Genomic DNA, 25,943 nt, shown 5'->3' with positions numbered 1-25,943 from the left:
TGTATGCATTATGTTTTAACTGCAATAAGGTATTTCCCATTAAATAACTTGACTCTCATTTTCCAGAACAAAAATGTTGTAGTTTTTCAGCTGATTCCAAGCTGATTCAATATTTATATTTTAAAAACATATTTGAATTTCTTAAAGCTTACATTTTGATTATTTGCATATATAACATATTTAAGTGCTTGGGATGGAAAGATATAACACAATGATTAAATTGAGCAGACATTCAATTCCCCTTCCCAACAATCTTAGGCCTTAGTTACAACTATTCCTGAGCACCTCCCTCTCCCGCTAGTGGCCTTCAATCCTACGGATGTGGATGTGGATGCCTGGCCACCTTTAACGAAGGTCGCCGTGGTCCTCCGGCTGGAGCATTCGCAAGTCGGGGCAGACGTGGATTGACGGGTGGACCCATGACTCGGTCGACGGGATCCATCTGGTTGTCGATTTGAGGCAGGGGCGAGGCCGGCGACCACTCTGAACTGGAACTGGAGCCGGGAGAGTCAGACCTTTTTCCAAATGTATTTATTTTATAGATTTTTCACGGATCAATATAATTATACCAAATTACCCCGCTGTATAGATGGGCGGTAGTTTCCGTTCGTAGCTGCTGGTGCTGGGTGTGACCACGCCAGCATGTATCTCCTGCTGGTAGAGCCCATAGAGCTCCCGCAACTCATCCGGCAGATCCACGTTGCCCTCCTCGATGAGCCTCCTCTGAGAGCTGATGATGTCCTCGCAGAGGCGTCGCTGTCGCTCTGCCCTAAGGAGCTGAAGGTCACGCCGGCGCAGTTCCGCCTGGCGAGCCAGTCGCTCCGCCTGCAGGGATACCTTGTCCGCCTCCAACTCGTGGACGCGGCAGAGGAGAGCCAACAGCTCGCGTTCCTCGTCACTGCTAATGCGCTCTGGAAGCTCCTGTACGGAAAGGGAGATTGTATTTCCTACAAATGAATAAAATGCATGCCACTCGGACTCACATCCTCCAGTTTGACTCCCTTCTGGCGGCACTGCTCCAGCTCGTGCTCCGTTCGCTCGCGGATTTCCTTGTAGCGACGAGTTTCCTTCTCTATGGCCGCCAGTTCTCCCCAGGCATTTTTCAAAGCCACCGAACCCTCGGATTCAATGTCTGCGGAAAAACAAACAAAATATGAGTTCTACGTGATCAGTCATATCCCCCAGATGTGGAGTACCCACCGTCATCGCCCATTGCGTCATATAGTTTCCCAATGCGCCCTTGCCAGTGGGAGATGATCATGTGCTGCCGCTCTGCGTCCAGTTCCAAGCCCAGTAGATGGCTCTCGGCCTCGAGGAGCTTCCTACGCAGTTTCATCTGCTGCTTGAAGGTGAGAACGATCTGTTCGCGCAGGTAACGTAGCTCCGTCTTGCGCTGTTCGTCCTGTTCCTGGACAGCTTCCGCTCCTGCTCCAGATCCGGCGCCTCCCGCAGGGCCTCCAGCTGGGCCTGAAGCAGCTGCGGCTGCCACTGCCGCCGCTGCAGCTGCTCCACTGCGAGGCCTTTCGGTTAGCATCTTGGTGCGCAGACGTGACACCTCGTCGCGCAGCTCCGAGACGAGACTCTGGTAGTGTTTGGTGGGAAAGTCCTTGAACTCGTCGATGTACACGGAATTCTGGAGCTTGGTGGTGATGCTATTGGCGCGATCGGCGTAAACCAGTGTGTTCTTGGTCTCATCGCGATGCTTACTTTCGGGTGCGACATGGGCAATCATAACGGTCTTGCAGCGACCACTCAATGCCTCCTTGAGCAGTCTGGTTAGCTTGGAGTCCCGGTAGTTGACATACCTAGCTCCGCCGGATAGCCCATTGATTACGTTGCCCAGTGCCAGCAAGCTGCGGTTTATGTGGGCACCTTCCTGCAGTCGTTTACCCCGATTCTTGGTTTTCTTAGCCCGCTCCGAACCAGCGAGATCGGTGAGAAAGAGCCGTCCCTGCTTGGTGCCCAGTGGAGTCCTGGCCTGAACCATAATACTCAGAAGGGCGTGACTGCGGGACGAGGTCTGATTCGCGGCCGTCGGCTCCATGGTCCTGGCCTTGTTTCCTTTGAGCAGCAGACTCACAACCTCCTTTCTGCTGGAAGTGGTTATTTCCGAGAGACCCGCCACCGTAATGCGCTGGCCACGATGATCCTCTCGCAGCTCCAAAGGTCCGCCCGGATTGAGGAGATCCCGGATGAGCTCGTTGTATATCTCCAGGTAGGATATGGAGACGCGACAGGAATCCGCATCCGCCGACTCGATGTGACTGAATATATCCTCAATGGCGCGCACCATTAGTCCGATGTCCTGGCTGCTCACGTCCGTGGAATCACAGGATGCGGTGGGCGGGGCACGGTCGCTGGTCTGCGGTTTCTTGCGCGGCACAGGTCCCAGCATAGTGTGCGTCTTTCCAGATCCCGTGGCTCCGTAGGCGAAAACGGCCGCATTCAGACCGTTCAGGACATCTCTGACCAATGGAGCCGTAGTCGTTTTGTAAACCTGCTCCTGACTGTCGTTCTCCCGGAATACATGATCGTACGAATACTGCCGTGGACGACTCTTTCCGCCATCATCGTACAGCAGTGAACCGCCGGAGACGACCTCGATGCACCGTTCGGTGGCCTCCATGCTGGGTCGAACCCGAACTGCCACCTATAGGATTGGGATTGGGTTATGGTCATCAGAATGAATGATATTTTTCTGGAAGAGTAGGAGTATCTTCTCATTAAAAACTACACACTCACCACTAGTCTCTCCTCCTGCGGCGGTTGAGCTGTAGCAATGGATCGTCCTTGGGAGGAGTTGCTGCCCCCACTGCTGCCCGACCAGCTGCTCGCTCCAGCACTGGCCGCCATCACTGCGATCCTTCAGATAAATAGCAATGAATAGTTGGGTGGGTGGGTAGTCCTTGTTCAGCCACGTGCCGCCTGGACTGGTTGATGACCTGACCTGCACAGGACCATTACAAATTGTGTCAATTTGTTGTCAACAATCGTAAAACTGCCATCAGCGCGGGAAACACCCAACGAACTCCTAATGGACTTGTGAATTTGCTCGCCAAGGTCTCGCCTCTTTATAGGGAATTTTCCTGCGGAGGAGGGCTCTTGTTTACCTGTGGCACAAAGAACTCAAGGAGCTGAAGGAGCAAAAGGAGCGAAAGGAGCTGGCGTGGGCCATAAATCAAGCCGTGAACTTGAACACCCAAAAAGTGCCTGCGTGTCTCCGCATGCAAATCAAATGGAGCAATTCGATGGCCATCGAGAGGGTACTGTACCTTAACTGGAAACACTGAAGTGCTCAAAAGTCTATTAACCTTCACCCGTTTGGAATATTTTTCTGTTTTCTTAAAGGGCAACGCATTAAAAAGATGAAGGACCTCCAAAAATATTGATATTTATATATTTGTAAATATATTTCATATATGGATTCTTAAAAGTTGTCGACATTTTCCCCTTCTCGCTTGACATTGACCATTAAGTAAAAGTGCATAAGATTGAAACGAAATGAAAGTGCTGCCGGAAATAGAAGTGTCAATCCATTCACGCTAATCCATAATCCATGTCCATGTGCTGCCTAACATGTTGTGACCTCTGACCCCAACACCTGTCACTCGTCTAAACAACACATCCATTGCCCCGCAACCAACTGTCGCTTCCCCAAAGTCATAATTAATTTCATTTGCCTAAGAGCTGCTCAATTATAAAACGTGGGACTATTGAGTGCCAAGGGGTTGCATTATTCATTTTAATTCCATGTTCCCATTCAGGTGCCATGAATATGTGATGGAACAGCCCATATCAAGGAGCCCAAGCTTCCGCGGCTCCTGCTCCTCAAATATTTACACAAATTACAGGCCTTGACTGTCAACAAAGATGGGCGTTCCAATTGAGTGATGGGGTGGCATTGGATGCACTCGGAAAAATCATATAACATTTGTAATTGGTTGAACTGCATAATTATGTTATGGGCTGGAAAAAAGACGCATTGGAAAGTCCAATAATTTTAGGACAAGTGTTGGTTTTGTTTCTTCTACATCTTGATATTACTTACATATATTTCTATTTGAGATTGTGTAAGCTGCAGGCCTTTTGTGTTTCACTTTTTACTTTTAGGTTTACTTTTAAGTGCATAAAGTTTTAATAAATTATACTAAATGTCATAGGGAACAAACTTCTTTCTTAATGGAATGCATAATTTATAAGTTATGATAATTTCGGGCCTATTTTGAGTTCAGTTAATTTGATAATGCCGAAAATCGATTTGAGCACTTTAATGAGCGCCCATTATTGCACCACCCAATTGAGTCCGATTTAAACCACCACCGACAACACTTTTGCCAGTTCTTGTTTCGAATTCCACTACGGGCTTTTGTCGTTTATTGAATTTGTGTAAATTGCCGGCAGACACGAAGGCAAGTGGTCAGGACTTGTGTATCAACTGGATGTGGGCCAATGTGGGTGGTGTTCCGAAAGGTAGGTGCTTCTGTGGCTAGTTGATGGGGTGGGTGGGTGGTGCAGTGGCTCAGTGACTTTGTCTTCGGTTGTTGTCGCACGTCGGCTGTTAATGTTTTTAATGCTTTGGTGTGCCATGTTTTGATTTGCCGGCTAGTGAACCCCATTGGGGAGTTGGTGGCGCTGGAGGTGTGGCATTGTGTGGCCAACGCATAGTGGTCTGCTTAGAGCTCATTAGTGGAGCTTAGGGCAGAAGTCTGGGGTATTTGGGTCGGGATAATGGAGTGGAGCATATGAATTGGCGCTCTGAAAGGCGTTTTTTTGAGGGAAAAGCCCCGTTTTGGTGGCAAAGGGTAGCTGGGAAAGTGCCTATAACTCGAAGCATGGCTAAGTAATAACACGTGTGACAGAGTCTTTGTGGCTAATGAGTTTGCCTTTCGATTCAGTGATAAAGAACACATACATAACTCACTCATGCCAAAGGACATCGACTACAAAGAATCCAAATAAACATACTCATCGATGGAGATCTGAATAAAACAAAAGACCTGTGAGCTTTGACAAATCGTTATAGTTATTTCGTATACGTTCGATATGCAAACGAGGTCAAAAAATAATGCCACTGCTTATTAAAGTTGTTATTCAAGCACATGAATGCATTATGATTTAATATAGCTACGGTATTTACAATCTTTATAATTCGAAAAATTGACCCGCAAATTCAATCTTGTATTACCAACATTTTTAAAGTTGTTGTATAACAGATTAAAATAAAGACGTGCGGTTTTTTAGTTTATTTTTTTAATCAAGTAAGTGCGCTTTGAATTCTAAATTCATAAAAATAATTAGTTAGGCAAAAAAAATGAGCATTCTTCTATTAAATCCTGTCGAGCTAACAAAGCCCGTGAAAGGCAAACCCCAGAAGCCAGGCTGTAATTACCCACTAGGCGCGTTGCGTATACGCAGTGGTGGTGATTGATGGCTCTTGTGACCTGGAGACGACTTAATTACCCAAAGCCATTTCCCAGGGCGCACACTTGCCGGGATTATTTTTAGTGGCCCATCAAGCTGAGTGACCAGCCCCCAACATGCATCCAAAGTGACGTCATTTTCGAGGTGGACTTTGAATGCAAGTGCAAAACATTTAACCTTCATAGTGTTTCTCAAATTAACGCGTTTGGCGAAAGTTGTGCGTGTCACGAAACTTTGGGAATTTCGACATTAAGTGGGCCAACTTGTCCGCATTGACGAGGCGAATTCTTTTCGCCATAAACAAAGTGGCCAGTGGCCCCAATCCTGACATGAAATAATGTAATATTTTACACTTGGCCAGCAAGTAAATCCGGCACCAAGTAGGTCAATTAAATGCGGTGCCCGCAGAGAGAAGCCACCCCAATCTCGGCTCCATTTCGATTATGTAAAACACACAATTGATAAAAACTTTTCAAGCACCTCTGCAGCGCGGTTCACTTACAAATAGTTTTATATTGCACTTGTATTATCCGCTTGGAAAACTGTTCCGGACACGCCACTCGCCGAAAAAAAAGGCTTAAAGTCAAAATCCGGAAACACTGGGTCGCCAAGAAGTTCGTGGAGTATCCGTAATGAAAGCGGCTTGTGGAACCATTCGCGTCGACGTACCAAACTCAACTGAAGCGTCCGGACTCGGCCTGGTCAGAAAATAACGAAATTATAGGCATGTCCAGGGGGTGGAATGGGTACCAGGTCGCTCGGGAGCCGGGTGGGTGGCGTTCTGACTCCTGGCACGGCACAATCAACTTTTGTTGTTGCCGCGTTTTTACTACGGCATTGTTGAAATGCTAATGCGCCATTTTGCATACATTTCTGGCGAGTTTCACCTGCCGCTGGCCAGTTGTGGGTTAAATAGTTGGTAGTAGTTGGCCAAAGATTCCGTTCCCAAGCTGTTTGGGGTTCAGGTCCACTCCAATAATTGTTCACAAATAAAGGTATTTCCAGCTTTTCCATATTTCTGTACGAGTATATTTAAGGGCTACGATTTAGCACATTTTATGCAAATCATGCCAGCACTCCACTTCTTTTTTTTGGCATTTCCGCCACGTCAACTCCTTGAAGCCTGATAATAAATTTAGCAAATGGGAAAGAAAACCCTCCACATATCACCATGAAAGCATTAATTTACCCGAAGCGGAGTTATGGAAAAGTTTTCCGGGACGAGACATTGAATTGAAATCGGTTTGTGGAGCAAAGTGTCGAATTTAATGGATTGATTGACTGACTGAATTGCCCCAATGAGTGTTGGCATTTGCAAATATTTCAAGCCATCCATCGCACGACTGGAAATTTGCATTTACGATTTCGAATTTGAATTTGGCAGGCCGCAGAGCCTTGCCCCAATTACGGATTTTTACTGACATCCGGCTTGGCTCACGAGAAGGTCAACGCAAATTACACGGTCATAGAACAAGGGCTTGCGGTTTAGTAATTGAAATTTTTATTAGCTATTATTTATACCATATAGAGCGTATGTGTACTTGTATTGTAATTTAATTTGATTCCTTTGCTGGCAATTCCATTTTAACTAAACGTTCGCAAAAAAAGATATCGTTGCGGTTCGTAAAAGTGTAAACAAAAGTTCCAACTGGCCAATACTTAAGTATTAAATGCTAACTGAAATTTGTATAACCTACAGTATTGCTGGGGGCATAGGTATGGGTAGTATTGGTGTACAATAGCCGGGCATATCAAAGCGCAAGGCAAACAGAAATCGCTTGATAAAACTGTGAGCAAATATTTAAAGTATTTGGATTGGCGGCAGGAGCAGGACTGAATTCGTCTACGGTTGTGGAACAGTTTTAGAATATCGCATAAGTTATTTACGGGTATCCGGTTTCACTTTCCCCTTCTTGCATCGTTTTCGGCTACTAAAGTGTAAATAGGTATAGTTGGGCAGCAAGCGGTATCCTTAGCCCCTGGATCCTGTGTGTGTGTGTGCTCGTTTATATTAGACTAAATGCGGTTGGCTGATGCTAATGGAATTCGCTTTCTGTGGCCTGCTGTGCTTGTGTAGGTGTGTAATTGTATAATTGTCCTTATCAATATGCTCAAAATATTATCGTCATTGTCAGCTGAGTCTGTTCCGGTCCCCAGTTGAGCTCAGAAGTCCCCAAAAACTCTATCGAAATCTTTGAAGCTCTTGAGAAGCAACGGAGGACTGGAACAGACCAGATAATGCAGATTATTGTAATGGTTGGCATGTTTAGATTATCGTTGCGAGGCTTAGACACAAGGCTCTACGTAATTGCCCGGAAACAGACCGGTAACTCCATCCATGACGCCCTCCCACCAACCGTCGTCGTTCTTCTTGAGCACGTACAGCACTGAGCTTTCTTGGAAGCTCAGCTCGTCGTCCTTGTCGGCATAGTAGTCATATATGGCTACCACTGGAATATTTGTAATAATAAGTAAGCTATATTGGTATTTGCTCAAGCTAACCTACCCTTCTCAATGAAGTTCTTGGGCACCCAGCCGGGTAAGTTCTGATCGTCGGGCACTATGGGCGCCAGCTGCGGCCCTGTCGACGTGCGTGGTCGTCCGAAATCCTGGTGTTCATCCTCCGGCGGCGGCGGAGGTGGCAGAGGAGGCGACTGTGAGCCGGGACGAGCAAAGTTCAAGCTGAAGTGATTCCTTTGGAAAAAAAATTCGGTTAATATACAATATAAGATGTGTAGTTCATGGGGTTATACGCAGTACGATTACGAAAACCTAATATAATTTTGATAAAACACAACTTTTTGTGTTCAGCTGAGTATAACCCTCTGATAAAGAGAGAAACATGCAATTTACCTATTTGGATTCCTGGATTTGCACAGAGAACATGAAATAGGTTATATATACACAAAGAAGGGGATGCATTTTCCGGAGACTTACCTGTTGATATTGCGACCCAATGTGTGCATGCCAATGTGACTCTGCTCGGTCATCTCGTGCTGCGACACCGTTAGTGGCGAAGGAGGAGCTGCTAAGAATTGAAAACCGGATTATTAGGATTGAACTATTGCTGAATAATCCATTTAACTCACGTGGCATGCTGCTCCGATCGTCATACGTAGTGGGCGGCGGTGGTGGCAGCGATTGCATCATGCCCGCTGAGGGCAGATTTACATGGGTGGCTATCTGCTGGCTGGGTGGCATCGGAAGTGCACTGTACCCAGCAGCGCGCTCATTGCCCGCCGCTCCACCGCCTGTGGTGGTGGTAGTCATCGTTGAAGATGCCGTCGACATCCGCTTTGGATGCCCAATAGGATAGTTGGGAGCGTAGTGCGATGGCACCTGTGGTGGATTGACCACAGGCGGAGTGCGGTACTCCCGCGAGCTCTTTCCCAGTGTCCCGGTATTGCTGACTGACTTGCCCAGGGTGCCAGTGTTTCCAGCCCGCGACATCTGCGGCGGAGTTGGGGGCTTCGTGGTTGGCGGAGGTCCCACCGACGGCGGCAATAGGGATTGCACGGACCCATGGCTGGAGCCCCGATGTTTCTGTCGCACCTGTGAGTGCTGGGCCGAGTTTATGCCGTGGCCAATCTCGTCCAGCATTGAGTAGTCGATGGGCTTGCGCACATACTTGATCGGCTTCTCCGGATTGATGGGCGCCACGATCTTAAACTGGCGCGAGCTCACCTTGTTAGCCGTTAGCACGCCGATCTCTCTGTGTGAGTAAAAATATAATTAATATAAAAATAGTTAATATAAGCAATGGAAATCACAAAGACTATATACGAAGAGAATGTAAAAAGATAATTTCATTATCAGTCAAATGACCTCATCAAGGCACGTATTCAGGAAGCGTTTATCTCCGATGTGTCACAAATGTTATTTTTGTTTTGTACTGTTCTTAAATGAATGAATATCCATATAACACCAGATGTGTTCCATATGAAAGTCCTTTGCCAGCTGGATTTCCTTCCCTTACAACAAAGTTACGCTAGGGAATGAACCCATACTGTGACTACTCTCACACCTTACAATTGGCGGTTCCTACCTCCTGGCTACCTTCTCCTTGTGGATGTGCACCGTCTGGGCGATGTGGTTCATCTGGGACTCCATCTCGCCGAGCTGCTGGGCCTGGAGCTCAAGGAGCTGCATGTAGCTGTAGGCGAGCGTGTTGATCTGGTAGGCCACGCTGGCCAGCGACTGGGTGGTGTAGTTCTTGGTGGCCTCCAGGGCCGCCTTCTTGTTGTCCGCGCGGTAGTAGGTGTCCTCGCAGTAGTCGGCCACACGCTCCAGGTTCGTGTAGCTGTCCCGCAGACTCTGGCGGCCATCGGGGATCTCGGTGCGTATCAGAGAGGCTAGTTCGTCCATGATGTTCTCACTGGCCATGGGGGTTTCGGTCAACATGGGTGTGGATGCTGCAGGCGAACGGTAAACGAAAACCCAATTAAATTCCCCTTTTCCGCACTTTTCACGCCCGTAAACATTTGGGGCGTGGGCTAGCCTCTGCCGACGTCGACGCCCAGCTGCTCCAGTTGATCGTTAAAGCGGCTTAATTGGACGAATCTCGCGTGCACTCACTTTATTGACTATGCGATTGCACAACAGATGCTTTTCCGGGCTGGTTGCTACGTTTTAAATGCAGTTAAATGCAGTTTTCCATTACATTTTTCGTGAAAAAGAAAGAACGCTGGTCGGTGCTGCAAAGTACTGGCGCTGGTAGTATTTTACAACACTATATCAGTGCAGACACATTTGGTATTATATTTGGTTTATATGTGCTATACAATAATGTGTCACAATATTTCCAAAGAATATATGTGGCATTTAATTAAACATTTTATTTGGTTATTCGAATAGGATTACCCAAAGTTTAATCAATAATAAACTTAATTTACACATTGAAAGAAGCATTCAAGTGATTCCCAATTAGAGTTGGTATATTGGTTTATCAGTATTTCGCTACTCGCACATTGCGGCCACACTGGTTGTGAGTAATATATTTTTTCGGCAATATTAATTTTAGCTGTTGTCCAAATGTCTCACCAAACGGGTATTCGAGGTTTGTTATCTTTAGGAACCAGCAAACCCGCATCCTTACAATACCCTTTGTATTTTCAGCCAACGAGCAGCTGGCCAAGGTGTTCGGCAAAGCGAAAAATGGTAAATTTCGCGTGATAAAAGTTTCTATTGAGAATGGTGAGTGGATTTGCTCCAGAAACGTATATACACACGATATATACTAAGCATACTCTATGATAACGAGGCTTCCGGTTTTACCCCGCCCCAAATTACAGAGCAGCTCAGTTGCGGCGCCACGGCGGAGACGAAAAAGGACTGGGAGCGCGACTACGACAAGCTGATAGGGCCCCTGCTGGAGAAGGATGTGCCCTGCTATATTCTCTACCGCCTGGACGCCAAGATCCCGCTGGGCTACAGTTGGCTGCTGATCAGCTGGACGCCGGACACGGCCAGCATCCGGCAGAAGATGGTATATGCTTCCACGAAGGCCACGTTAAAAACGGAGTTCGGCTCGGCATACATCACAGAGGAGCTGCATGCCACCACATTGGATGAGTGCACGTTGGAGGGTTATCGCCGGCACAAGCAGGATTTCGCAGCACCAGCTCCATTGACCAGCAGGGAGGAGGAACTGAAGGAGCTGCGAAAGACAGAGGTCCACACCGAGATCAATACAAACACGCGGCATCAAACTCTGGGTGGGATCAATTGCCCCCTAAGCGAGGCGACAGTGGCTGCCGTTCAGGATCTGGTGCGCGGCAAACACGACTACCTTCAGTTCCGCATCGATCTGGAGGAGGAGCAAATCCACGTGTCGCGTGCGGCCAAGGTGGAGCTGGCCGATTTGCCAAAGCAAGTGCCCGAGGATCATGCACGCTACCATCTCTTCCTGTTTCGCCACACGCACGAGGGCGACTACTTCGAATCGTACGTGTTCGTCTACTCCATGCCTGGATATTCATGCTCCGTGCGCGAGCGCATGATGTACTCAAGCTGCAAGGCTCCTTTCCTCGACGAGCTGGCGGCCCTTGGCGTAGAGGTCGTTAAGAAGGTGGGTTCATATGAATGTGATCGGGTGTGGCTGCATTAATAATTAATGATTGTACTAAAGATTAGGGTTATACAAATCATGAGCGCTGTGTATATAGCATTTAATTTCACCAATCGGTTTTATATTTTTAGATTTATTGCTTTCACTTCTGATTCATAATCTAAAGAAATATTTGAATCATATTTAAGCGTATTTCGCAGTGAAATCATTACTTTCTCTAGATCATAAGTTATGAGTAACTTTAAATCATACTAAGTTTTAATTAATTTTTGCAAACGTTCTTTATTTCAGCTGGAAATCGACAGCGGCAGCGAGTTGACCGAAGCCTTTCTGCAGGACGAGCTTCACCCAAAAAAGATTCTACACCGACCGGCTTTTGCCAAGCCCAAGGGGCCACCAAACAGGGGCGCCAAGCGCCTCACGCGTCCCACCACCGAGGACTAAGTCTGAATCCCGATCCCACCAAGTCAATTCTATTTATCCCCCTTCTACGTACTGTTTCCTAGCAGAGCATTTAATTTATTGTATCCAAACGTTCATATCTTTTGTGTTATTTCTATCTGTCGTCCCATGTCTATATGTGTCCGTACGCCAGACGATATCTTTAGAGGCACTAGGCATCAACTGAAACATCGCATAGCAGCAGCCAAAGTGGGCTTCCTTAAATGTATTCTTGTCTATGTAACTTTAGATGGACATATTTGCAATTTATTTAAATTAAAAAACTCAACTAAGTTTACGCTGCGACTACTTTAAGCACACACGACTCATTTGATCGAGTCCAGAGATACCTGTTCGGCTGTTTTTTCGTCGTGGGCCTTGAAAAGTTCTGGGTTTTCATCCTCCGTCAGTTTTTTGAACGCCAGTTGAATGTTCTCGTCGCGATCGAGTCGCCATTTGTACTGCCAGTAGCGAACCTCCTCCATCGATGTGCCGGATGCCTTCATCAGCAGCAGGGAGGTCACACCAGCCACGCCGCCCAAGAAACCTCCAATGATTCCACCTGCCGCCATTCCCCGCAGACCAAGACTCGTTTTGTAAAGTGAGCCGGTAATGGAACCAGCGGCCAAGTACTCGTAGATTGAGGATTTTCCACGGTACACCGACATGCAGGTGATGATGCCGCTGTAACGCGCACATTGGAGATTTTACAGGATACGGATTTAACTTTGTGTTGCTCAACTTACAAGTAGGATGTGGTAAAAAGTCCCACTCGCCAGCCCCATTTGAAACCGCCTTTGGCGAAGTTGACTGTGAATTGATCTTGCATCTTTTTCTGCAATTATAATTTAGAATTTTACTACAACATACTTAGAAAATAACAAGTGCATACCTACCTTAGCATCGAAGTGCGATTTGAAAGCTGTGGCCTGGTTGTTCTCCATGAAATTCATGTAGCCCACGCGCGATTGTGTAACTCCGCCATAAATGGCTCCAATGAGGAATCCCAGGAAGCCGGCCTGGTAAACAGAGTTAAGTTCGGACGATATGCTGCCAAACTCGCTGTTTAAATGTTAAAGTACATCAGTAGATCTTAGTATATGCGGAATTAAAAGATTTCCTACTCGATTGAAAACATATGTTTGAGGCGCTCCAGTCCCGTTTCCTCTGGTGGTTTACTGGCCAGGAAGGCCTTGTAAGTTTTGTTTTCCTTATCGGTTATATCATCAGCGCCGCCCTCAAATGTTGGCAGTATACCTGCGATCAGAAACCGACGTCCTTTCCACAGAAAATTCATTTTTTAAGCGCGGCGTTAAATAACCAAATAAAACGAGAACAACAAACTCAGCTGCTTACCGGTCTGCTAGTGTTGGAAAGTGTGAATGTTCTTGGTGTTGCCTAACTCTAGTTTTTGTTGTTTCCAATTGGAATAGGTTTGTAAATTATAAAATTATATTATTATAATAATTTAGGCTGCCTGAAAATTTGGTTTTTCATACAATTTTATTATTAACTTTACACTCTTATTTTTTTTCTTTTACCTAAAGCAATTATATTGTATTTACAAGATTGTGCTATAACCTTATGCACTGCACCTTATGTTTTCCTATTGCCGTTTACCAACACAGCACAACGCCGCCAAACGCGTTGTCGGCAAACATTTGTTGTGAAATTTTCTACGTTTTTACAATTTAATTCATTGCAAATCCAACTAATTGATATTTGCATGCACGTATAAAGTGCTTCTGCACTTTGGGAAACTGAAATCATGATGTACGACAACGAGGAAGGTAAGTGAAATGAATTGCAAAATGTGTGCAAGCACGTTGGCATGAGCAAAAATGAACATGGCGGCGGGAGCGCTAGGGCTCCGCATTATAAGCAAATAAATACAACAGTCAAATAACATCTTGCAGAGCTGTACGAGGAGGAGAATGCCGAGGAGATCTCCCACGAGCTGTGGCAGGAGGCCTGCTGGATTGTAATTAACGCCTACTTCGACGAGAAGGGTTTGGTGCGGCAGCAGCTGGACAGTTTCGATGAGTTTATCCAGATGTCGGTGCAGCGCATTGTGGAGGACTCCCCCGCCATCGAGCTGCAGGCCGAGGCGCAGCACACATCCGGAGAGGTGGAAACCCCGCCCAGATTCTCTCTGAAATTCGAGCAAATCTACCTCTCCAAGCCAACGCATTGGGAAAAGGATGGTTCACCCAGTCCCATGATGCCGAACGAGGCTCGCCTGCGAAATCTTACTTACTCCGCGCCTCTCTACGTGGACATCACGAAAACCAAGAATGTAGAGGGCCTGGATCCCGTGGAGACGCAGCATCAGAAGACCTTCATAGGCAAGATTCCTATCATGTTGAGATCAACGTACTGTTTGCTATCACAGCTTACGGATCGTGATCTTACGGAGCTTAACGAGTGCCCGTTGGATCCCGGCGGCTACTTCATCATTAACGGCTCGGAGAAGGTTCTAATTGCCCAGGAGAAAATGGCCACCAACACAGTGTACGTGTTTAGCATGAAGGATGGCAAATATGCCTTTAAGACTGAGATTCGTTCATGTTTGGAGCACAGTTCCCGTCCCACGTCTACTCTGTGGGTGAACATGATGGCAAGAGGATCGCAAAACATTAAAAAATCAGCCATTGGACAGAGGATTATTGCCATCTTGCCGTACATCAAACAGGAGATACCGATTATGATTGTGTTTCGAGCCTTGGGCTTCGTGGCCGATCGCGATATTCTAGAGCACATTATCTACGATTTTGACGATCCTGAGATGATGGAAATGGTAAAACCTTCCTTGGATGAGGCATTCGTGGTCCAAGAGCAGAACGTTGCTTTGAACTTCATTGGAGCAAGAGGCGCACGCCCTGGAGTCACAAAAGACAAGCGTATCAAGTACGCCAAGGAAATCCTGCAAAAGGAAATGCTGCCCCACGTGGGAGTCTCCGATTTCTGTGAGACCAAGAAGGCGTACTTCCTGGGCTACATGGTTCACCGTCTGCTCCTGGCCTCTTTGGGCAGAAGAGAACTTGATGATCGAGATCACTATGGAAACAAGCGACTTGATTTGGCTGGTCCCCTCCTGGCCTTCCTCTTCCGTGGGTTGTTTAAGAACCTGATGAAAGAGGTGCGCATGTACACACAGAAGTTCATCGATCGCGGAAAGGACTTCAATCTTGAACTGGCCATCAAGACTAACATTATTACCGATGGTCTTAGATACTCCTTGGCCACTGGCAACTGGGGAGACCAAAAGAAGGCGCATCAGGCGAGAGCCGGTGTCTCTCAGGTGTTGAATCGCTTAACCTTCGCCTCCACACTTTCCCATTTGCGGCGTGTCAATTCGCCCATTGGTAGAGATGGTAAATTGGCCAAACCTCGTCAGTTGCACAATACTCTGTGGGGTATGCTGTGTCCCGCTGAAACTCCTGAGGGAGCAGCTGTCGGTTTGGTGAAGAACCTGGCCCTCATGGCCTACATTTCTGTCGGCTCACAACCTTCTCCCATTCTGGAGTTCTTGGAGGAGTGGTCTATGGAAAACTTGGAGGAAATTGCTCCCTCTGCCATCGCTGATGCTACAAAGATCTTTGTGAACGGCTGCTGGGTAGGAATACATCGTGATCCTGAGCAGCTGATGGCCACCCTTCGTAAGCTGCGTCGCCAGATGGACATCATCGTATCGGAGGTGTCCATGATTCGAGACATTCGAGATCGTGAGATCCGAATCTATACAGACGCTGGGCGCATTTGTCGACCTCTTCTCATCGTGGAAAACGGGTCGCTGTTGCTAAAAAAGACTCACGTGGAGATGTTAAAAGAGCGAGACTACAACAACTACAGCTGGCAAGTCCTGGTGGCCTCTGGAGTGGTGGAGTACATTGATACCCTTGAGGAGGAAACGGTCATGATCGCCATGTCTCCCTACGATCTGAAGCAGGACAAGGATTATGCCTACTGTACCACATACACGCATTGCGAGATTCATCCAGCCATGATCCTGGGCGTGTGCGCGTCCATTATTCCATTTCCCGATCACAATCAGAGTCCGCGTAACACCTATCAAAGCGCTATGGGTAAGTCTATGAATATTAATTTATATTACTTGAAATACTAATACATTTGTAACTTTTTGTCATCTCTATAGGTAAGCAAGCTATGGGAGTGTACATCACCAACTTCCATGTGCGTATGGACACACTAGCCCACGTACTGTATTATCCAATGAAGCCGCTTGTGACCACTCGGTCCATGGAGTACCTGCGGTTCCGAGAACTACCAGCTGGCATCAATTCAATTGTGGCTATTCTTTGCTACACTGGTTACAACCAGGAGGATTCTGTCATTCTGAATGCCTCCGCTGTGGAACGTGGTTTCTTCCGCTCTGTGTTTTACCGGTCTTACAAGGATTCGGAGAACAAGCGCGTGGGTGATCAGGAAGAGAACTTCGAGAAGCCTCATCGCGGCACCTGCCAAGGAATGAGAAATGCTCACTACGACAAGCTAGACGATGATGGAATTATAGCCCCGGGAATTCGTGTATCCGGCGATGATGTGGTTATTGGCAAGACCATTACCCTTCCTGAAAACGACGATGAACTGGACAGCAACACGAAGCGCTTCTCCAAACGAGATGCCTCCACTTTCCTGCGAAACTCCGAGACGGGTATTGTGGACCAGGTGATGCTTACGCTTAACAGCGAGGGCTATAAGTTCTGCAAGATTCGAGTGCGCTCCGTGCGTATACCGCAGATTGGCGATAAGTTCGCTTCTCGTCACGGACAAAAGGGAACGTGCGGAATCCAGTACCGCCAAGAGGATATGGCCTTCACCTGCGAGGGCTTGGCACCCGATATCATCATTAACCCCCACGCTATCCCATCTCGTATGACAATTGGTCACTTGATCGAGTGCCTGCAGGGCAAACTGGGATCCAACAAGGGCGAGATCGGTGATGCTACACCTTTCAACGATGCCGTAAACGTGCAAAAGATCTCTACTTTCCTGCAGGAGTACGGCTATCATCTGCGTGGCAATGAGGTCATGTACAATGGCCACACCGGAAGAAAGATTAATGCTCAGGTAAATTGTTTCACATGCAACTCGCCACAATCTTAAACTAATTAGTGCCCTTAACTATAGGTTTTCCTGGGGCCCACCTACTATCAGCGTCTTAAGCACATGGTGGACGACAAGATCCACTCACGTGCTCGTGGTCCCGTCCAGATCCTAGTGCGTCAGCCTATGGAGGGTCGTGCTCGTGATGGTGGCTTGCGTTTCGGTGAGATGGAGCGCGATTGCCAAATCTCCCACGGTGCCGCTCAGTTCCTGCGAGAACGTCTATTCGAGGTATCCGATCCGTACCGCGTGCACATCTGCAATTTCTGTGGGCTGATTGCCATTGCCAATTTGCGCAATAATACGTTTGAGTGCAAGGGCTGCAAGAACAAGACGCAAATATCCCAGGTGCGACTCCCATATGCGGCCAAGCTTCTTTTCCAGGAGCTGATGTCCATGAACATTGCGCCGCGCCTGATGGTCAACTAATCGGACGGTAATCCGTGTCCAGACCACTTAATAGCCCTAAGCAGCCCTGTTAGCAGTTAATTATTAAATTACCATAATTGTGACAACTCAATTTGGTGCTTTGTGTGGCATTTTCTATTATTCCCGGAACTGGAGCGAACGCCTGCCGCGAATTTTTAAAGACGCGAACGTGCCACAAGCGTTTTTGGGCGAAAGTCTGCACGGGTACAAGAGCTGTTAGTGGAATGTGATTTATTTGCTTGTTTGTAATAAGTTTCTTTGCTTAGAGATGTTTTTGGAGAGGGCACATGCAGCCAACAGGTTTGTGTGGATAATTGAGCTGAGTAAGCCTATTATTGGTTTTAGTATTAATCATAAGTTAACTAGTTCAAAGGTTAGGTTGCATATAGCATTATAATTAGGAATGAGGAACTCGTATGAATTCATTGACTATCATGATGTAATTGGTTTAGTTGGCAATCCTTATACGTTTTAGAACATCAAATAATCTGCATTCAGGGTACTGAATCTTTATTTGCTCCAATTTTTCCTTGGTAATCCCCCAACAAAGTCCATTATCCCGCAAAATACCTCCGCCCTAAGCGTATCCTAAATTCGGCTTTTCATGTAGAAAGCCTTTCCATTTCCATTTATTTCTTTGTTGCGCTTTTGTTGCCTTCTTTGATTTTGACGTAATGCTTTGGCCCGCGGTCTGTGACGCCCAGTGACAAAAGGGATTAGTTCTTTGTTGTCGGTTGTGGATTGTGTGAGGTGGAGAAGGTGGTGGAGCTGGTGGTGCTGGAGCCGCAGCCGCCAATCGACTGACAGTTATTAATTGCCACTTGACGTGGCTCCGACGGAACGAGCAGCATCGGGCCAACCGAACTCGTGTCGCTGCCAATGTTGATACCAATGTTGGGGCTGATGGCCAAGACCATGCTGACACCCATCAGTCAGCCCGCCTGAGCCCGGCTTATGAGTAATTGAAATTGCGTGTAAATCCGCGAACGCGAGGTGGCGCCGCGATAAGAGAGTTCAGAGCAACAAAAAAACTTGGAATGAAACACTCCACTTGGGCACTCCTGAGGTATTTATTTATAGCATCTTAAAAATAACTTATATTACTCCTTTTTTATCGCCAACACCCGGTGTCTCTGCTCATTTATCACCGTTGCTAAAAACACTGATGGCGTAGAACTCGGGCACCCGGTAAACCTTCAGTCGCTCGTGGCTGAACCGACCGTTGGTGAGCGCCTTCACATAGAATATGTCCTTCAGACCCAGACTCCTTCGCTGCGAGGGCTTCGTCTCCTCCATGATGAGACGTTGCTGCTTGGGCCGATAGCCATGGGTTTTATCCTCCAGCAGCTTCACAAAGATGATGTCCTGGTCGTCATTGCGTCCTGCTAAAGTACGCGCCTGGTAGAGATTCTCACGTGGCTTGGGATAAATCAGCACTGGTTGTATGGGCAACACCTGGCTGGGCGACGTGGGATAGGCCTCCAGTTCATCTGGCTCTGGGTCACTGAAGTGGAGGGCGGGTGCTGCCCAGGATTTGCAGGGAAGGTAAGCTGCCAGCAGTAGAATGCCGATTGTGTGGCTTATCTGAAACGCAGTAATTAATTAATTATCTAGAAAATATTATCACTTAAAAATTCTTTTAAATTGGATCGGTTCTGTATAAAGTGTATGGCAACCAGGCTTAAACAAGTTTTACATATATTGGTTTTTTTTAAAATAATAAACAAGTTCTTGGCAATTAGTTTAAATTTATGGGATTTGCGGTGCTTTTCCTGCAAAGGATTTATGGCCTTACTTTGGAACGTTTTAAGGAAAAACGAAATTAATAAATCACATAAATCATAGCTAGACCAGCTGCAAGGTAAAGCAATTTAATAATTTAGAAGCAATATATCTTTCTAATATTTTACATATGCAAAAAGTTTAAGATTAAGTATTAGATCTTTTTAATAAAATAATGCCATGTACATTTTTTTACAAATTGATTTTGAATTGATTAATTAGAAAGACCAATCAAAGATGAGATGAGATAAATGTGATAAATCAAAATAATATTTTGATAATCTGCAAATCTTGTGCACCATTTATTTTGACACATCCACTTTTCGCTTCGAGTGCAAATGATTAATAGCATTGACAGATTTGTTTTATCACGGCTATTTGCATACCTAATCGATCTACAAAACGCGGCAAATTAATTGAGCATTGTGACCAACCAGAATTGGTTCCAGTCAAAACACCATTTGATATTTGGCCAAAAGCTGCCAGAGTGACTTTATACTTTTGAGTTGGTTCTTGTGTTTGAATTACCGTTTTCATTGCGTTCGCTAAAATCCCAGCTCAAGTTCGCTACACGAAAATCGAAAATATATATAGATATATATATTTATTTTTGAACCTAAGCCTCTTTGGCTTCGCCCTTTTTGGCCAACAGCAGCGGAGTATCACAGACGTTAAAAGCGGCGATCGAGCGCGGCGCGCGAATGTCAGAAGCAGACTGGCGTGCGACAAGGCCAAGTTAACTTCATTTACCGCCCGACGAAGTCGCCGGCAGAAGCTGAAGCTCAGTAAAAAACATCGAAGTACAAAAAGAAGGCCCGAGCTGGATGGCGAAAAAGCAGCAAAAAATGCGCAGCTTCCAGCTGTCAACGAATTGCAAACGATGGGCAAATAAAAACAGATGTCTTAACACCTATTAACTGCAGCAGTAACATCTCAGAAATCAAGAGGCGTTAATTATTTCATTTAAATAGGAACTGAAGAAAAGCACATTATAGAGATCATATTAATATATATTATCTTAAATATGATTTCAGGATTAGGGATTAGAGACTATAAAGGTATTAGTACGCTTCAAATATTTTTTAGTACAGACACTTTTATCAATGCCAATCATTCTATGTACATACTTGTATATGATCACATTGCCATTTTAATATTCCACCCATAGATCTTCAATGGGTTAACAGATGAAGAAGGTCTGGGGGCGGATCATTCAATATTTGTGCTATTAATTGATCACTAGGTCGGAGTGTCGATAGGGTCAATGTTATCAGCATGCGAGCGTGGATCAATCACCTGTGTTTGATGAGCTCAAGCCTAATTTCCAGCTGCTTACATTTGTGTTTATCTGGTGGTAATTTTATGCTCGCCGGTAGTGATGTCAAATTTATTATTATAGTCGCCGCTGAATGGGGGAAGCCAGGTAAATGGAAAAAATCACCTAAATGGCTGAAGTAAATTTAGACACGTAGAAATGCTTAATTAGCGAATAAATATTTGCGCTGCCTTGAGCTTAGTAAAGAGTTTTGCACACTTGCTGGATGCTGTGCTGAGCGTTTACCTTTTGTCTATTTGCAGTTGAGGTTAACAATAATAATAGAAATTTCTAGTTAAATACATGTTTGTCGAGGGTTCTTCAGCTGCTAGCTTTGATTGCTGGCATATCAATCATACGCACCGTGGACCAGCGCTTGCAAATCAATTACACCCCAATGCAGAAATGAAGTTAAATAAATAAGCAGACGTAATTGAGTCGAGGGCTAGCAGCACAAGGCCAAAAACGAAATTTAATCGCTTTAAATGTGAAATTATGGCCGAAAAGGTAACGGAAAGAAAACAAATAAACGCCGAGTGAAGTGCAAATAATTACATGCTTTATAACATAACGTATACATTGTATGGTAAATCAAAACAGTTGTCGTCCGATTTCGCTGGAACTCAAATTGAGAAACGTGACTGATTAATTGCATCGCATCTCTAGCCCCCTTTTCCGCACTTTGCATATTCGATTTTTGGGGCTTTCGTTTCGGACTTGTTTTCGCTTTCGGCTCGATTCTTGTTGGCCAAGAAGCGTCTGCCTTTAATGAGCTCATTCGCATGCTCACCTGGAGTCGTGTGAAAGGTGGAATATATACTTATGTACTTATGTTGGGCAGCTCAATCTATTGGGTGTTTGGTTTTGTTTTCGTTTTCATAGCGCTACTGTTTGCGCAAACCTGTGCATAAAAAAAAAGGGAAAGCTTTTCGATTTCAGAGGTGTCGGCATCGAAGTTTTTTGTGGCGCCAGCATTAGCCACAAATTGTGGTTTATGGGTCTGGCCAAAAGCCATGGGCGTCGTGGGCGTAACAGGTATCATATGGCTGCTACCTAGTTAGTATTTACAAAGGTTAATCTGTAACTACAAACAATGAAAGCAATTTAATTCGGCACACTGCATACAAATGGGAATAAAGCGAATGAATAGAGCATTGTAAATGTTCTGCACAGCTCTTAGTTTCATTTAAAAGTTGGCAAAAAGTTGATTGAATAAAATCCATACAATGTAGGTGATTCCGGCCTGTTTTTGCTAATATTTTAATACGATTTCGTTCTATGATTGCTTATTGTTACTTGTTCACTCGTATTTTTATTATTTCTATTTAATTGTGTATTTTTGCAACATATTATATAATTCAAAGCTGCGAGTAGGGAAGCAGCAAAGTTTATGGAATTGTTCAATATTTTTGCTATATTTCCCATCTCCACTCATTTGTTATTTTTCGCTAATCTATTATGCAAGGTATTGTTGTACGTGGTGGCGATTATATCACAATGTTGATAAAAAAAATAAAATGTAGCAAAGAAGTCACAAAAAAGAAGAGCAAGCTGAATCGTTTTCAATACATAAATCCAATTTATAGCCGCATTTTAACGAACAATTTAAATTAATTTAAAGCTTTTTGATCTAACTGTGATTTTTTACTCATAACGTCTGCACAATTTTGTTCTGCGGCTTGTCCTCATTAAATCTCAATAAACTGCATCCTGAATATTAATCGCCTCAACATTATTCACTGCCAGCCATTGAACCCATTGTACGTTAAATATTCCGCAGAAAATAAATAATCCATATGGTTTTTTTCATATAGCATCTGCTTTTATCCTTGTGAATTATTTTGATTTGCGTTAAAGCGCTCCCTGGTAATCCCAGTGGCCAGATTTAAGCGGATATTTTACATTCAACACCTTTTGCAATCGGATTGTTCGCTTTTTCGCACAATTTCCCTTCCCATTCGGGCCTCATTAGCATTGTTAATTGATAAGAGTTGAAGGGTTTCGGTTTGGCAGCGGGAAACACAGTTTATAACGAAATAATCATAATTCGGTGGGGGAATCAAGGAATCAAGGATGCCTGCGAGTGTGTTGGTATCATTATTCATGTAAATGAGCCAGTTCTGTCTTTGGCTTTGTGCAAATACCAAAAGCCAAAAGGTGCTTTACTATGAAATACGATGACAAGACAAACGGCGTTCGCAGCGCGTTTTTAATTACCATAATTACATAACTGCACTCACACTCCAACAGCTCACACGCACGCACTTACGCACACAGCCACACAGAGCCCGCGCCCGAAAGTATGCCGCACACTCACCTAGGACATTAAGGAGTAACGAGCGGGAACCTAGTGCTGACTGGAAAGAACTAACAGTTCTTAGAGCTAGTTTTTCTATTAATAAAATAATTCAAGAAACATTATTAAAATAGCGAAATAAATATATAATATAATGTATATACTTAGAATATATATATTTTAATATATTTCAATACATTTCTTTGCACAACATAAACAAGTAGCTAAGGTTTCATATCCAAACAGACAGCACTGAATCGGGCAGAACTGGCGGATGGTATGAGGCCTGTCCCTTTATTGTTGTTATCGCATAAACTTAAATAGTTTTTGCCAGCCACTTTGCGGCTTTTAAGTTATTTTGCGTGCGCCACTTGAGCGGAGCACTTTTATTCGAACAAGGGTTGCAAGAGGTCCTCGTGGGTCGCATTCGGTGTGTGCTGGGGCCAAGGACCTTGAACGTGGGTGGGGTACGTTACGGAGACAGTGAGAGGCGGGCTTAGTGTCAGTGTTTGAATGTTTAACTGGCTCAGTTAATTAAATTGCCAGTCTCTGGTATTTTCCCTCCCTCAGTGCCTGTGGATACTTTTCCACCTGTTTCCCGGCCGCAAATTAAGTTAAAGTTTTTCATTCGCATTTACAGAGTTTTCCCTGTTCCCCCCATACACCCACTTCCACTGCTGTCTCCTGTCTGTTGCATAATTTGCACCCCAAGCTTCTTTTGGCCGGGACTTCCCCTTTGGCGGTCGCGTGGCGGCAACCAAAAAAAACAAAAAACTTGGCTAAATGGCTTGCCATTAATTTTTCGTGGCATGCCGGTTATTAACCTACCTGCCTGTTACCTGTTACCTGGTATATACTTTTCCCTTTTCACCCATGTTGCATTCATATTTTTGCGGCGAGGGCGTGACAGCCTCCTTGGGGGGCGTGGCTGACACAGTTTGCCAATCAAAGCTAAAAATCACAACTGGATTTGGGCGTGCTGGCACTAATTGAAAAATTGCTAAACCATCAACCGTTCGTAAAATTGCGGGAAATTCGGTAGAGAAGCCACATGAATTTTAAATGGCAGAAATAATAGTTTGCAAGTATTTTCCCAGTATGCAGCAGTAACCAATTTACTAAAAAAAATTATTCGTATTTTCTTGACTTTTCTGTTTTTTCTACCTTTTTTAAGCACCATTAATGGTTTTATGTTTCAATGTACACATATCCATTAGCACAACACTTTCAAAACTACTCTTCTACCTTAATGCTCAAACAACAAACAGATACTAGTGCTCAAATGAATACTGCTGCTATCCAAATATTTAACAAACATTCCTTCTGTGAAATAAAGCAATGCCTGCCATTAAAAATGGTAGTCTCACATTTTCACCGCACTGCCCAGTAATTTTCTCGGCAGTTTGACAATTTGTTTGACTTAATTCTATTGTTGTTGACTCAGGTCGAGGCCTGGAATACACGTGACTGCTCCGGCAAATGGCTTATTTGAGAATTTCAATTGAATTTCGGTCACAACTTGTTCATGTCTGACAATCGAAATGCACTTTGGCTTTCATAAATAAATAGGTTTGTTAAATTGTCCATGCTTCACCAACTCCACAGTCCCACAGCCACAGAGTCCAGTGTGCATGACTGCTCCGAAAATCCCGCTCTACGGATATTCTCGGCCAGTTTGTCACTGGATTTGAATATGCTTTCGATGCTCATCACGTGGCCGTCCAAAAATTGCCTACAGTTGGGCCACAAAGCCAACGCGGATTGGAATGGGAATTGGGTTCGTTTTCGGGGTCAGGGCTCCGAGGTTCGAGGTTCGAGCTGCGAGCTTCGAGCTTCCAGTCCTCGGTTTCCATTGGATCAAAGGCGCATTTAAGCAGCTTACCGCCAAATGGAGGGCGATTGAAAATTTCATGAATTTCAGCACATTGGAGTAATGAAAAGTATCGTACAATAAATGCGATTTCCTTCCCTTTGCAAAACTTTTAGCCAACAATTAGCCGAATTGAGGAACAGTTTGTCGAGCGCTTTTCAGCTGGACATTAATTGATTTTCGCCGTCAGTTTGATTTTCAATTTTCCGACGCGCTTCCCCCAAAATCCAAGTTAAATGTGGCTAAAAACCAGCAGCAGCAGCAGCAGCCAAACAACAGTCAACAAGGCAAAAAAATCGAAGCAAAATCTCTCAACTTTGATTGCAAATTTCTTTTTCCTTCGCCCAAAACATTTTTCAGCTCTATTCCCCCACAAAATCCACAAACAGCTGGAGCCTCACATTCGGACTTTTTTCTAATTTTCGTTGCAGTTTCGCTTGTTTAGTCTTTTTTTCGATAGCATACTTTTCCATTTTTCCTTGCTTTTCTGCTTTGCATGTTCAGAGGGGGATTTGGTGGAAATTTGGGAATTTTTAATGAAAATATAAAGTGCAAAACAATTCTGTATTAAATTTTGATGAATTTAGAATTAAAGTTTGAATAAACTTTTATTTTTAAGCATATCTCTGCATGAAATTTTCATATACATACGATTATTGTTTAATATGGTGCTCATAATTATTAAAATACCTCCATGTTTTTTATGCATACGTATAATGATAGAATATGTATAGAATGCAATGGTTGTATTACTTAAATTATACACATACTTGTTCATTAAGGACTCAGGTAATAACTTCTCCTCTTCATAAACCTAATCCGACCCTGATATCCATCATCACATGCGATTTGCATTCCCCCATATTTTCTCAACATTTTTTTCAGATCTGGAGGGTAGCTCTTTTTTTGGTAGCCGGAGCTGGCAAAAGTGTTGCTTGCAAATGTTTACAGTTTAGTTGTGCGGATGTGATAAAAACAATTTGATTGCAAAATAAACTGCACACAGCAGCCAACTAGAAGATGGGACAGCAATGGCCAAAAAGAAAAAAAACTGTGTGATTGGCGAACGGAAAATGGCATTGGCATTTTTGGCAGGGCTCAGGACACAGGCCAAAATGCTCAAGGAGGAGAGTGGAGAGCACCGAACCGGAATGCGAATGGGAAATGTTTGATTGAGTCCCCGTTTGAATTGATT

The 25,943-nt window shown here is 44.8% G+C and overlaps 6 protein-coding genes across 9 annotated transcripts; 2 read left to right on the top strand and 4 right to left on the bottom strand.

Annotated features, from left to right (window-relative positions):
- Positions 1-79: 79 nt before the first annotated feature.
- Positions 80-6,779, bottom strand: LOC6537354 (kinesin-like protein KIF19). The gene is made up of 6 exons (XM_002097875.3): positions 5,924-6,779; positions 2,743-2,947; positions 1,201-2,650; positions 984-1,132; positions 578-921; positions 80-515 (listed from the first exon to the last, which is right to left on the bottom strand). Exons 2-6 carry the CDS (start codon positions 2,851-2,853, stop codon positions 314-316), a joined length of 2,256 nt encoding a protein of 751 aa, XP_002097911.2. The 5' UTR covers positions 2,854-2,947; positions 5,924-6,779; the 3' UTR covers positions 80-313.
- Positions 6,780-6,905: 126 nt separating this feature from the next.
- On the bottom strand, positions 6,906-10,156 carry LOC6537353 (abl interactor 2). 4 transcript variants are annotated; one of them, XM_015192805.2, is made up of 7 exons: positions 9,997-10,156; positions 9,467-9,833; positions 8,511-9,133; positions 8,359-8,449; positions 8,275-8,286; positions 7,928-8,115; positions 6,906-7,871 (listed from the first exon to the last, which is right to left on the bottom strand). In XM_015192805.2, exons 2-7 carry the CDS (start codon positions 9,820-9,822, stop codon positions 7,708-7,710), a joined length of 1,434 nt encoding a protein of 477 aa, XP_015048291.1. In that variant the 5' UTR covers positions 9,823-9,833; positions 9,997-10,156; the 3' UTR covers positions 6,906-7,707. The 4 variants fall into 4 exon arrangements, with proteins under 4 accessions (XP_015048291.1, XP_015048289.1, XP_002097910.1 ...); XM_015192803.2 differs by having other exon boundaries at positions 8,359-8,446; XM_002097874.3 differs by lacking the exon at positions 8,275-8,286.
- Positions 10,157-10,363: 207 nt separating this feature from the next.
- Positions 10,364-12,227, top strand: LOC6537352 (twinfilin). The gene is made up of 4 exons (XM_002097873.3): positions 10,364-10,477; positions 10,537-10,614; positions 10,713-11,488; positions 11,780-12,227. The coding sequence occupies exons 1-4, from the start codon at positions 10,453-10,455 to the stop codon at positions 11,930-11,932; spliced, it is 1,032 nt and encodes a 343-aa protein (XP_002097909.1). The 5' UTR covers positions 10,364-10,452; the 3' UTR covers positions 11,933-12,227.
- LOC6537351 (RPII140-upstream gene protein) lies at positions 12,175-13,294 on the bottom strand. Its single transcript, XM_002097872.4, has 4 exons — positions 13,054-13,294; positions 12,826-12,991; positions 12,676-12,764; positions 12,175-12,613 (listed from the first exon to the last, which is right to left on the bottom strand). The coding sequence occupies exons 1-4, from the start codon at positions 13,224-13,226 to the stop codon at positions 12,256-12,258; spliced, it is 786 nt and encodes a 261-aa protein (XP_002097908.1). The 5' UTR covers positions 13,227-13,294; the 3' UTR covers positions 12,175-12,255.
- A 256-nt stretch (positions 13,295-13,550) lies between these two features.
- Positions 13,551-17,576, top strand: LOC6537350 (DNA-directed RNA polymerase II subunit RPB2). Its single transcript, XM_002097871.4, has 4 exons — positions 13,551-13,719; positions 13,846-16,014; positions 16,086-17,020; positions 17,081-17,576. The coding sequence occupies exons 1-4, from the start codon at positions 13,698-13,700 to the stop codon at positions 17,483-17,485; spliced, it is 3,531 nt and encodes a 1,176-aa protein (XP_002097907.1). The 5' UTR covers positions 13,551-13,697; the 3' UTR covers positions 17,486-17,576.
- Positions 17,577-18,536: 960 nt separating this feature from the next.
- On the bottom strand, positions 18,537-20,007 carry LOC6537349. Its single transcript, XM_002097870.4, has 2 exons — positions 19,796-20,007; positions 18,537-19,069 (listed from the first exon to the last, which is right to left on the bottom strand). Exons 1-2 carry the CDS (start codon positions 19,802-19,804, stop codon positions 18,623-18,625), a joined length of 456 nt encoding a protein of 151 aa, XP_002097906.1. The 5' UTR covers positions 19,805-20,007; the 3' UTR covers positions 18,537-18,622.
- Between the last annotated feature and the right edge of the window lie 5,936 nt (positions 20,008-25,943).

Source organism: Drosophila yakuba, chromosome 3R (genome assembly GCF_016746365.2).
Source record: "Drosophila yakuba strain Tai18E2 chromosome 3R, Prin_Dyak_Tai18E2_2.1, whole genome shotgun sequence".
NCBI classification, from domain to species: domain Eukaryota; kingdom Metazoa; phylum Arthropoda; class Insecta; order Diptera; family Drosophilidae; genus Drosophila; species Drosophila yakuba.
This window is presented reverse-complemented; position numbering and strand designations above follow the sequence as displayed.

Coding starts and splice junctions, on each gene's coding strand:
- LOC6537354 (XM_002097875.3), bottom strand. CDS start 2,853: ATGGCGGCCAGTGCTGGAGCGAGCAGCTGGTCGGGCAGCAGTGGGGGC. Junction 1,133..1,200: donor TGACGCAATGGGCGATGACG/GTGGGTACTCCA, acceptor GTTTTTCCGCAG/ACATTGAATCCGAGGGTTCG. Junction 922..983: donor AGGGAGTCAAACTGGAGGAT/GTGAGTCCGAGT, acceptor CTTTCCGTACAG/GAGCTTCCAGAGCGCATTAG.
- LOC6537353 (XM_015192805.2), bottom strand. CDS start 9,822: ATGTTGACCGAAACCCCCATGGCCAGTGAGAACATCATGGACGAACTA. Junction 9,134..9,466: donor AAGGAGAAGGTAGCCAGGAG/GTAGGAACCGCC, acceptor TTACTCACACAG/AGAGATCGGCGTGCTAACGG. Junction 8,450..8,510: donor CGATCGGAGCAGCATGCCAC/GTGAGTTAAATG, acceptor TTCAATTCTTAG/CAGCTCCTCCTTCGCCACTA.
- LOC6537352 (XM_002097873.3), top strand. CDS start 10,453: ATGTCTCACCAAACGGGTATTCGAG. Junction 10,478..10,536: donor TCACCAAACGGGTATTCGAG/GTTTGTTATCTT, acceptor TTGTATTTTCAG/CCAACGAGCAGCTGGCCAAG. Junction 10,615..10,712: donor AAAAGTTTCTATTGAGAATG/GTGAGTGGATTT, acceptor CCCAAATTACAG/AGCAGCTCAGTTGCGGCGCC.
- LOC6537351 (XM_002097872.4), bottom strand. CDS start 13,226: ATGAATTTTCTGTGGAAAGGACGTCGGTTTCTGATCGCAGGTATACTG. Junction 12,992..13,053: donor AAACATATGTTTTCAATCGA/GTAGGAAATCTT, acceptor ACATTTAAACAG/CGAGTTTGGCAGCATATCGT. Junction 12,614..12,675: donor CTTTTTACCACATCCTACTT/GTAAGTTGAGCA, acceptor TGCGCGTTACAG/CGGCATCATCACCTGCATGT.
- LOC6537350 (XM_002097871.4), top strand. CDS start 13,698: ATGATGTACGACAACGAGGAAG. Junction 13,720..13,845: donor GATGTACGACAACGAGGAAG/GTAAGTGAAATG, acceptor AACATCTTGCAG/AGCTGTACGAGGAGGAGAAT. Junction 17,021..17,080: donor GAAGAAAGATTAATGCTCAG/GTAAATTGTTTC, acceptor CCTTAACTATAG/GTTTTCCTGGGGCCCACCTA.